The sequence below is a fragment of the Semicossyphus pulcher genome, unplaced genomic scaffold, assembly GCF_022749685.1.
Source record: "Semicossyphus pulcher isolate SPU_LCO1_2020_fin unplaced genomic scaffold, fSemPul1.0.p SCAF_9, whole genome shotgun sequence".
Taxonomy (NCBI): Eukaryota; Metazoa; Chordata; class Actinopteri; order Labriformes; family Labridae; genus Semicossyphus; species Semicossyphus pulcher.
In genome coordinates, this window is record NW_027211770.1 from 12,318,450 (window position 1) to 12,330,794 (window position 12,345).

At 42.0% G+C, this 12,345-nt stretch overlaps 1 protein-coding gene across 1 annotated transcript in view; it reads right to left on the reverse strand.

Annotated features, from left to right (window-relative positions):
• The window catches only part of adcy2a (adenylate cyclase 2a), a 69,331-nt gene extending 58,447 nt beyond the window's left edge, over positions 1 to 10,884 (reverse strand). Inside the window, exons 1-2 of the mRNA XM_069655596.1 lie at positions 10,330 to 10,884; positions 3,446 to 3,643 (exon numbers count right to left, since the gene is read on the reverse strand). Of these exons, the coding sequence (XP_069511697.1) occupies positions 3,446 to 3,643; positions 10,330 to 10,869 (738 nt within the window). The 5' untranslated portion in view covers positions 10,870 to 10,884. The remainder of the gene's footprint in view (positions 1 to 3,445; positions 3,644 to 10,329) is intronic.
• Positions 10,885 to 12,345: the final 1,461 nt, after the last annotated feature.

Sequence of the window (12,345 nt, forward strand, 5' to 3'; positions counted from 1 at the left end):
TGTATCAATGGTTCAGGCTGCTGGTGGTGGTGTATGTAATGACGTGGGGGATATTTTGTTGGTGCACTTTGGGCCCCTTAGTACCAATCAAGCATCGTTTAAACGCCACAGCCTACCTGAGAATTGTTGCTGACCATGTCCATCCCTTTATTACCACAGTGTATCCATCTTCTGATGGCTACTTCCACCACGACAAAGAGTTCACTGAACTCAAATGGCCTCCACAGTCACCAGATCTCAATCCAATGGAGCACCTTCAGGATACGGTGGAACGGAAGATTTGCATCGTGGATGAGCAGCCAACAAATCTGCAGCAGCTGTGTGATGCTATCATGTCAATATGGACCAAAGTCTCTGAGCAATGTTTCCAGCACCTTGGTGAATCTATGGCACGAAGAATGAAGGCAGTTCTGAAGGCAAAATGGGGTCCAACCTGGTACTAGCAAGGTGTACCTAATACAGTGACCAGTAACTGTATATGTATATCATTCAAAGCACTGGGATTACTGAGTACATAAAAAGATGTGACTCAGTCATTTAATTGACACCTGTAGTTGGCCCTCTTCTCCCCATTGATAATTAGCATAACAAATAAAGTATAGTTAATGAAGGAGGGAAGAGCACTGCCAGGACACTAATAAGTCATTTTCTCTGTCTATGAGATGATAGTAAGCCCCTGGAAACAGTGCAGAGCAAGTCAACAATAATACCTCCTCAGAGGAGTATTAATTCATTTTGCTAAGACGCAGCAGTCAGGGAGCAGTAATGGTATAATGGCCTGACATTTAGAGTAAGCAGAAGAAAGCAATGAATGGACTGACGTATGAATTAGTGCATTTTTAGCTCCCTCTTTGTCACGGATGAGGTCACACTACGCATCTGTCTTTGCCAATACTGATTCAGCTTTCAAAATGATGAAGACCAAATGTACTGTGCTGCTTTCAACAGGCCCTGTTGCAGGATGGATATGGCTCTTGCATAGATTCAGCCGTTTGTTGTGGCCAGATGGGACATATTCAGCCTACGGTGAAGTAGCTTGAAAAATGCATGGATAAAAATATGTATTGAGTTTGACAAGTTGATTTACAGCAGTTTCACAGAACACATCTGCCAGGCTTCCTGATTGCATCTTTTCTGCAGTGTGACTCTGATCTATGTGGCTTATCAAATAGTAATAATATTCCACTGGGCTGCATTCATTCATCTTCACTATGTGACCAGATATCTTCACATGCTATGGTAAACATCAAGCCGAATTCTGTACTTACAATTCAGAAATTCTAATAAAGCAGATTAAGCAGGTTGCTGCTAGCTAGCAGGAGTTGTGTTGTAGTGTTTCCAAATGTTAGCGCGAGGCACACAGCACATGACAGAAGTAGCTTACTTTCAGCTAACTGCGCTAACAATATTGAAGCAGCTTGTTCAGACAGTCCTCTCCCACACCATCCTCCTCATAGTCTTCATGTTTTGAATCACAATGTTCTCAACCGTGCGGGTGGGGAGTGAGTGTCTGCCTCAAGCGAAGGAGTTTAAGTATCTCGAGTGAGGGAAAAATGTAGTCGTGGTGAAGAGGGAGCTGAGCCTGAAGGTAAAGGTTTTGATTTTCCAGTCGATCTACGTTCCAGCTCTCATGTTCATGAGCTGATAGTGACTGAAAGAATGAGATTGCGGATACAAGCGGCTGAAGCGGAAGATAAAAGATGGATGGCTGGATGGACTCAACCTAGATGACCTAGACCAGAAACTGTGAGAGTAGCGTGTGTTTATGGTGTCCCACACATTTAATCAAACTTGCAACAGTATGGACCAGCCAATCAAATCACAACGAGCAGCAAAGGTCAACGGTCATAATCACTTGTGTCACTGGAAAGTCATTAGGCAAATTACTATATAATCATATTAAGTTCCAAAATACATATTGCAGCAAAGGACTTAAAGTAATAGCCTCGAAGATTTTCATTTAAATAAATGTCTCTTAAGTCTCTATCTATCGCCAAATGAGGTAACACGATGGTGATTGAGCCTATGGCCCATTGATGAAAGCCTTTGTATTTGCAGCATTACAGATTGGGCTTCTGTGGCAACATTCGCGGAAAAAAAATCACATGTGGCGCCCAGTTAGTAACGTGTTTTCCATCAGCCAGCAGTGGTTGGTCTGCCAGAGAGGGTAGGCGGAGCTAAACGGCTGCTTTTCCGGTCTCTGCAAGTGTTGTGAGTAAACAGTAATCTACTATGGCTGAACAAACAAAGAAAAGATTGATGACTACAGATACAACTTCCAAAATGAGTGAAAATACAAAGAAAAAGAAACAAATTGGACGCTCAGATGAAGCAAACAGTCTGAAAAGGAAAGCGACTGTCAGCGAGGAGAATCAAGAGTTACAACTGGAGCCAACTGTGGACGTCACACATGCAACACTGTCTGGATTTTCGAAGATAAAAAACTAATGGACATTGCTAAAGGCTGTGTCATTTCAGGTTTTTGGAGGGCAGAAGCAGAGCAACAGCTTTAGCAGCTTTATAAAAATTCAGTTCAATAATGCAGTTTAATCCCATTTACATAGGATTTCTCAGGCTTCTTTTGTGCAGAGTAACCTTTATATGCATTTGTTAAACGCAGTGACGCAGAAGAAAAAAAACACGGTGAGATGTCAGGAAGCGCTAAAGCTTGTGTTTGATCAATCCACAACTTTAAAGACGCAGTATTTTAGTATGTAGGTCAGACGAGATGAAACAAAAGCTTTAGGGAGACATTTCTTTCCAGGCCAACTGAATCCCCAACTCGTGTTTCACATTTATCCGCGATCGTTATAACTTCACTCAAACGACAGACAGGAGAGAATCTACACTCCACGCTCTCATCATAGACCACATTTGGTCTGGTGAGCAGCTGTACATGCTTAGGTAATAGGTTGAAGCCGAGTCAAGCGGAACAGAAAACAAGGGAATAAAAGCCAAATCAAATCTCTGGGCTCTCTTACTACCAGATTGTTTTATGTTTTCTGGCAATCAGGGAAATATTTTTGGACGTGTCACCTCTGTCTGACTTATAAAAAATAAATGCATCCTCTGCAATAGCCAAGATCTGTGCATGGCCAGGGTTGTTTGGTAAACTTTCAGAAAATTTGCACTTCTAAAGCCAACAAAATTCCCACAGATGTTGTGATTCATCACGGGAGATCTCAGCTGAATTTAAGAGAATGAAGAGTGAGGGGATGGAGGAAGAAAGATGCATCAGCAACATCCAAAATCCCCTGGCCTAGATTTCTATCCTAGTTTTATTTATGTGCTTACTTTAGATACAAGTTTGGTTTGTTGAGAGACTATAAAACGTTTCATTTAAAGAGATAGTCCTTCGTATGAGTGAAAAATGTACACACATAAAACAATTAAATGAATGTAGCACATTTTCCTCCACCATAACAAGTGAATGCATGTGTCTTACCTGATCCCATGGACAGACGATCCCGCCAGAAAACATAAAAAGGTAACCCATGGCGACCAAGCAGGCCCAGATGACCAGGGAGAAAACACGCAGAAGCTTCTTGAAGATGGACTCAATGCAGACGAGAACAAACACAGCAAGGAAGATAGCCAGAGCTGTGGGCACAGTGATTACGAAGGCCACGTGGTCCTCAACGTTCTGGAAAAAGACATAAAATAAGAACAAAAAGACAGTGAGTAATGTGGACTGAATATTTAAGAGAGAGAGGAAGAGATATGTGATTCATTAGAGACAGGAGGAAGCATTAATTACAGAGAAAATCAGGTTTGCTTGAGAGATAAATGAAAAAAAGGAGCGACTTCTCGAGGGGGCATGAAATAGCCTGTGTTAAAAGCCACTCCTCCAGCTCCATGCGAATGTCTTGAAAAAACACAACCCAGGCAGACATGCGACTCCACCAGAGAGGCAGTAAATTGTGAATAAAACAGATCCTCCTCAGATTTTTCCCCATTTTTAAAACACAAGGTGTCACTACGAAGAAAGATCTCTCTGCTAGGTGTAGTCTGAGAGAGGGCTCAGTGAGATGAAGATGAAACAGGTGTCCTTTCAGTTAGAGCCACAAGAAAATGTGACAAGAATCAGAATAAATAGCAGGCTGCAAATGCAAGCTCTGAATTATCCTACCTCCATGAAATATATACAGCAGTCTTAAAACGCTAAAGTGACTCTCTGCTAAGTCCCGCCCCCCTTGATTACTGTTGCTAGGCCTGTCAAGCTTTCGCACCGGCATGTAAATATTATGCCGTTTTCAACTATAACAATGAGGGATGTTCCAAGAGAAATAGTTCTGGAAATTGTTCCTAAGTATCAGAGAGAAGTAGACAGAAAGGACGACAACACACATTTGAAAGCTACATAATCGGAGTCAGCAGGGTGTTGCAAGCGTCAGGCACCCCACAGCTTGACAATTCATGTGATAATCATATACAGGAACAACAATGTTCTCGCACAGCAGGGTAAGTCAATGTATTGTTTTATTTTAATGTTTAGTTATGACTCCCTATAACTATCATTATCTAATATGTGTTAGCTCATTGTTGCAAAACTAAATTATCCCACTTTTTCATTTTGTTTAAAGCGCGTCAGGGTGTTGCTCGCATATCGTGGGCTTGATCCAAACACTGGATCTCTTAAAGGCACAACAGGAAAGCTCAACAAAATGCTGTTCAAGGTTGATTCAATAACCTTTGAGAAACTAGGTCAAAACCTAGTATGTGGCTGACCGCATCAGGTCAATGTGCGCTTTTGTGGGCAATGTGTTACAAGGACTGTCCTTATGAGGCCGATGACAATGTGTTTGAAAGCAGGTGCGCGCTGCGGACGTAGGTGAGGACAGCGGAGGAGCAGCCCCGCCTACTCCCCAAACAAAGTATCCAGAGCCGTATAGAAAGAGACTTGCATCAGTGGAGGTCCAATATGCTCCATGATCCGCTATTGTGTGTGATATGATGTCGCAACTCTCTCTCTCTCTAGGGAAAGTACCATCACTCACTCACTCAGTTACTCAGTCAGTCAGTCAGTGAGTCACTTACAGACCCGCGTGTAGGGCTGACCCTGGCAGTCAGCCAAAAAAAGTCTGTCACATATGGGGCTTTGTTTTTAAAGTATATTTTATTCTCTTGTTTGTATGTCCAGCGTTTGTAAAATCATATCTCTGTGATTGAAATGTAAAATAATCAAGTATAAGCTCCAATATGACATGGTCAAAAACCTAAGGGAAAAATTATCTCAATATTGCGAGGTACAAGCCAGGCATACACAACTTTTTTTTCAATACATAACTGTTAAAGAGAAACAAAAACACCACACTGTGAGAACATCCTATAGATTGAGGAAAAACCCTAAAAAGCCCCCAGCAGCAAAGTTGAAGCCACATCCATAATGGATTTGCTGCTGCTTTTCTGAAACACTCAGATCTGAAAGTTCTAATAAAAATTTCAGGAGATTCTTCAAGGTGGATGTAGGAGGATAGCTCTCTGAAATGAGTCGTTTGTACTGCCTGCCTCTGCCTGGCTTCATCCTATCATTTCTTTTGCAGTTGTGTGACAGGGTGAAGGAAAAAGGTCAGGGTATGGATGTGTAGGCAGATGCGTCATATCCCTACTGGCACATTTGGATGTGTATGCAAAGAAGTCTGTGAAAAACACTGATATCTATTTTATTGAATTCAACCACAAAAAAAAGTCATATTATTATTAGAGTTGTTCTGACAGCCTCCAGTTCAGCCTAAAAGATGGTATCAGGTATTGGCAAGTATGCAAAAATGTACTTGTTTCTTATTCTCCAAAAAGAAGCCTACAGCAATAAAACATAGAATAGATTCCACAAGAAACTACTTTTTTATAGTGGAGAAGAATGTGACGATTGCCAGCTACAACATTGAAGTGCTAGTGGAGATTGTAGCATCAGTCAAAGGTAGAAAAATGTCACCAGTGTTTTCTAGGCTTGCTGAAAAAAAATTGATTCGTCAGAACCGCAATTCTTAATTTCTACATTTCTGAATCGATTTGAAACTTCCAAAGATCGAATTTTTTTTCGTCCTAAGTTTTTTTCGCCTTGCACCATGTCCGGCTTCCGTTGTACACAGTTCCAGCAAGGAGTGTGTCGGTCCCGGCTAGTCAGTAGCGCTGCTAATGTTAGCTAGCTCTCGGCGTCGGTCATGTACGGGGAAAGCCCAGATCAACAGCCACATAATAGCTCTCGAGCCACCCAATCATTCGTGACATTCACCGCTCACTACATCATGGACACCTGGCAGCTTGAGTCTCGTATACAAACGCAAGTGATGCACAAAAGCGTCTCACGGCTCTGAACGTGAATCTGCAGTTGCCCACACACAAGCTTAAAATCGATGTCTCAAACAGCTGTCGAGCATTATTGTGATTGTTTAGAAAAACATACACAATTGTTAACAGTGTCATCTGTGTAAAAATATTATTTTAAATGGCAAGTTACATACATAGGTAGCAGGCCTTATTTCTTATTTGGCATAACTTGAACTTGCATTTCCTAAAATGTTACAGTTGAAGTACTAAAGTACTTAACAATGATTTATGTTTTACCTTATTGTACCAAATATAAAAGCTGCATAATCTTGAACACATTGTACTGTGCTTTAGGGTGTTTTCACATTAGGTACGATTGCTTCATACCGTGCCCGAGTACGGTTGCCCCCCTATCCCCCCCACAACCTTTTGTGTGGGGGATCAAGTGGACCCAGGTACGGATCAAGGAACCGTGCCCGAGTACGGTACAGTGTTCACACTAATCAAACAAACCGCACTTTGGGGTCAAATGTACTCGGATCGTGACCTTAAGGATCAAAATCAAATTGAATTGTGAGATATTGAAAGATTCACACCCCTAGTTTTTGCCTATCACGTTTTACTCTTTTAATAAAGATAAGATAATTGAGATGAAGGATTTGTGTTGCAGCCTCTGAACGTCAGAGCCGAGCTGCTGCTGACGTTATGCTTGCTTTGAGGTTAACATCCAGTAACTATCCAGTGGCAATGTATCCGCATTCATGAAGACAGATCTCTGGAGTTTTTAAAATCATACATTATTGGAAGTCCTCTTATGAACCAGGTTTGTGAATGTTAACAATCATTCACGTTGTTTTATTAAAAGGGAAAAATGTGTCGTTTTTATTCATCGCACAATTTATCCGCTGAAATTTGTATTCCCACCATCATTGCTTTCATAAGTGACCTTACAATCAAAATGGTTTTCTGGCAGTCCATTGCATGATGCTTCACTTTGCATTTGTCCTCCTCCGCCTCCTCTTCCTCTCCATCTCTCTCGTTCTCCTTCTAAGCCCCCCGCCCCCACCTCCCCTCTGTCTCTTTCATGCACACAGTCAGTGCACTGGGACAGGAGAGGATATGTGTGGCTGCAGAGAGCCACAGAGTTTGTCTCGCCCAGAGCAGAGCTCCAAAACAGCACAGGATTTAGGTCAGCCAGCCAGCAGGATGGAGGGATGAGGGGATACAAACAAAAGAGAGGGAGAGAGACCGAAAAATGAGGAGGTGAGAGATGATACAGACACGAGAGGGTAGAGAAATAGGGGATGATGGACGGGGGGAAAAAAACAAGGGACTTGCAAAAGTCACGGCTGTCCAGCACACGGATAGAGCAACAATAAAAGAGCATGTAGGACAGATAGACTGAGCAGTGGCCTGACAGGAACAGACATTTACTGGGATGCTTGTTGTTCATTGTGAGCCCACACAAACATCTCCAGACTGTGCAGAATCCTCTTCTTAGTGTCGGATTGTTGGGAAATGTTTTCTACAAAACTCAAGATTTAAAGCCCTTCTTTTTGTTCTGCAGCAATCTTGTTTTTAACTCTACATTAGCACTTAGCGCATTAGCTGTTGGTCAACCTCGGATTCCATCGGCTATAGTCTGAGACGATATAGCCTCTGGGGACACCGGTGAACGTGCCGGGCGGTAAGCAATAACCGACTTCCCGTCAAGACTTCCTTTTCCTCGTGCTGCATTGTTTCAGAAAGAGTGAAACGTTTTCTTGTGATTTACTTGTTATTAATGGGTCTTACCTTTGTAAACGCTCGTTTGTGGAACGGAGGTCGAATCGATCTGATGCATTCAAGGAAGTCGGGAAATCTGAACGCTGAGCGGCTTTCCTGACACAGCGTCAAGGGAATTAATCTCAAGTGAAATTTTAGATCTATAACAGATTGTTAGCTGAACTAACATGCTGTTTATAGAGATTAATAAGAAGCGAAATCGTCGCCAGAACACGCTGATGGGAGCCGGGATGTCATTAAGGCGGATTATGTTCCGCCTGCTTTTGCTTTCCTCACGGACTGTTTTTCCTGCATAGGCTGCAGCCTGCTGATACATGATTGGTCAATATTACTTGGACTACAAGCGTAGTTACAGATTCTACTATGTAGAATCTGTAAATTGAGATTAGCTGTTGGTAAGCTTACACTCAATCACAGCTTTAAAGGGCCAGTTCGCCAATTTTCAACCTCAGTTCTATCATGCTATTATGGGGAGCTAAAGCAATTATGGTAGGAAATAAATTTTGCTCTGTGCCTCTGGAGGACGCTATCCGCTTCTCCAATGGACCCTGGAAAACCTCCGTCAGATGATGCGTTTTACGTAGTCTGGCGGAGGCCAGGGAGCTCCCTAAACTACACTTCCTCAATCTAGGACGCCCGCCTCCGATGTCATGTTTTCTTAGACAATCCACCGGTATATTCTTGTCTTATTTTGGATTCTGTACCGCTCTGAGCCATTGCCTGCAGCGATCAATGTCCTTGACAGGAAAACAGTTGTATTTCATTCCAGCGTCTGTCGCTGGGCCGTTCCTTTCAGAGGGAGTGGCGTAATGCACGCTGGGTGTTGTAGGAATGTAGAATGGGCGAAACCACGAGCTGTTTGTACAACTTTCTACACAGCTATAGCACCAATTTCAAATATCTACTTAAATATCTCCCCATGTGCAATAACATAAACAAATACCATAATGATAATGACAGCAGTGTTTAGAAGGCAATTAAAATGCAATCAGCTTTGAGAAAAGTTTCCAGATTAAATATGATTCATAATGAGATTGTTGTCTCGTCTAATCTTTTCAATAACGACTTAATTTGATGACTAATTAGGCATAAATGACTCCGTTTTATCTCGCATGGAAATCCACTGCTGGCTCTCAAAGCACTCATGTTTCTGACCTCGCCATCTGCTGCTGATTTTACAGTGAATGAAAACACTGCAACCGTGCAAACATTAGGATTTTGCTTTCATTCAGTTTTGTTGTTAAAATGCAAAAGTGTTACGATTGTGTTTGAGTGAATTTTGTGATGTGGATGGTGATGTGTGGGTGTGTGCTCTGTCTGTCTCACTTTGTCTCATTCATTGTGTATGAGACTAATCTCTTCCTAACAGCAGAGTCAGCAGCGACAGGGAATGGGAGAGGCTCTTTCCTAATTCAAAATGTGATAATGAGATTATGTTCGTATATCCTTTTAAACCATTAGCTTCTGTTAATATATCATTATGTTCTTAAATGTTCTTTATGTCTTTCTTTGGATGAATTTACTCAGGTAAGTTATTTAAGAGTTAAATCACAGCCAGGCAGCATGTGCGCTGAGAAATAATGTTTAGCTTTCTTCTCCATTCGGAACGTCTTTTTTATTTTTACACCGTCTTTCCTTCACTGCGTTGAATTTGTCTGGTTTTTAGAGCGAAGATAACCCTGTCAAAATAGTGAGGGAGGGAAACAGATCTCCTTTCTGTAGTTCAGTCAGCCGTGAGCTCAGACAATAACTAAGCCCCTTATCCTCCCCCCTCACTTTTATCTCACCCTTCTCTTCACATTAGTGCTGCGATGAGGGCTGCATGCTGGGAGACTGTGCGTGTGCATAGGTGTTGCACGAGCACGCTTTTGTGTGTATGCGAGTCTATGAGGGCAGGGGAGCGCTCGTATTTTGCTTCATGAGCCGTTGGATTGTGTGTCACTGCGCACATATGCACTTTTGTGCGCACAGGATTTGAAAGCCAGTTTTTTGTGACCTTATTTCTACACATGCTGACAAAAAATGTACAAGTAAACAATGTGCGTGTGCACCACATGTGCATACACGTAGCTGTGCACACTGTTTAGAATTACAAAGACTTTATATACAATATTCTCGACATGATTTGCAGCACAAAAACAATTGTGTTCAATGTTTCATGCTGGAATATAAATCTATGCATTCGTTTGTGGGGTTTTTTTGTACTTTTTTCTTCACTGAATGATTCTGTGTGCGCGCGCGTGTGTGTCTGAATGTTGTGAATGAGCAGCTTACCAGTCCAGAAGCAAAGAACACAGTCAGCAGAGCCAGGCAGGCTCCCATCACTATGAGCAGCAGGAACACAATGAGAGGATGCTGCTGGCTCATACAGTAGTAGGACTCGTACAGCCAATCCGGGGACCTGTTCCTCCTCTGATGACCTCCTCCTCTGTCACCTTCGCCAGACTCCCCTGTCCTGTCCAGGAGATACCGCTTCCTCCTTATTGCCTCTTGCCACATGGATCTTGGAGCCGAGAAGGAGGAAGAGGAGGGAGAGAAACTACAGGAGGCAGAGGAGGTGTTAAGCGCTGAGGTATTTGTAGTTTCCACCACAGACGGGGAGCAGGTCCTCTGTTCCGCTCCCCTGCTGTTGTTGTTCCTGTTGGGGACCCCGGTGTGAGAGCTCCTGATCTCCAGCGTATCCTTTGGTTCCTCCACCTCCTCTCTGAAGTCCTTCAGGCGGAGACAACTGAAAGCTGAGCCTGAGTCAGAGTCAGAGGCAGCGTGCGCTGGCCGGAGGGGTGGCAGGAACGCACCGAGGGTAGAGCGCAGCATCCTCCTCTTTCTCCTCCTGCCAACATGTTGAAGCGGGAAATGAAGGAGAGCGCAGAGACTGAGAGCTCTTTAGAGTGAGGGAGAAAAGTGGGAGGGAAGTGAAGGGAAAGGGGAGGGAGAAAAGGCTAAGGGGGAGGGGAGGAAGGAAAAGAAGGTGCAGCAGCAGCGAGAAGTCAGGGAGTGAGAGCGAGGGAAGAAAATACAACATACCTCATGTAGTATTTATGCACTGTTATAATTTAAACTTAGAAGCTGGGATACACAAAAAACTGTCTGAGGTCAGTTTTACAGCTTAATCCCAGTGATGATGATGATTCTCAGAAGTGCCACAAACCACACAATAAAAGCACACTTCTCTCTTCATACTACTACAGCAACTAGCATCAGACGCACACAAATTGAGATACAATATTAAATGGTATTGGATTGAAAAAGTCAAAACTACTTGATATATCTAAATTTTAATCAATTCTGTCATTACTGAATGGTTTCTAAATATTGGCTCTTTTGTGCGATTAATTAGACAAACACAAGCACACACAGCATTTGCTAAAATACTGCGTGCATGAACGTGCAAAGACGTACAAGCATTTAACACACACAGGGGCCAGCCGAAACATTATGAAAGTGATGCTGCCCTTCCACTTTTACAAACATTTGTCAAAAAAATGCAGAAAATTGTAATAATTAATGTAAATGAGTTAAAAAATCTTATGCCATCATTTAAAATGCTTTTCAAAAGGTCTTGTCCTTTTGTGTTACATTTTTGTCCCATGGTGTGACAGTAAAGATGTCCAACCGTTAGGACATTATTTGTCACACCAATGGACATTTCCGCCTTTTGTGTCTAAAGAGCTTGCTATTCTAAGCTAACCTTTCATTGGTAGTTAGCAAGTCAGAGTTGCATAAATTATATAGTTTTAAAAAAAAGTATTTTGATAAAAAATATAATTTAGGGCTGTCACACCAAAGGACAACAAAACTTGACACCTTTATAGTGGTTCAGAAAAAGAACAATATTTAAACAATTCTGTGACAAAAACTGATAATGTACACGTACTGGCTTCACAGGAGACTTCAGTATTAAGAACTTTAACGGGGTCCTTGAATTGAATGAAGATTCCCTTGGAATTGCCTGATTAAAAATCCAAATATGGTGTCACACCGCAGGACATAGTTTTTGGTGACAAAATGTCTTTACTTCCGTTTCTTTTGGACATTAATGGATGAAAAAAAAATGTTTGCCAGAAACTAAAATAGGCAGTTATAAAATTATGCCAGAGGTTTTGAAGAAAATTTCCATGCTTTTATTTTTAATTTATAACAGGTGTAAATTATTAAACTATGACAGTCTCAGTCACACCACCATAGGACATTTTTGACATTTGGCCTAAAAATGTAAACAGCACAGCAATTTGTAAAAGAGCAGGTTCATGTAAAACAATAAAATGTTAAACCATTTACAGCATTTTAATG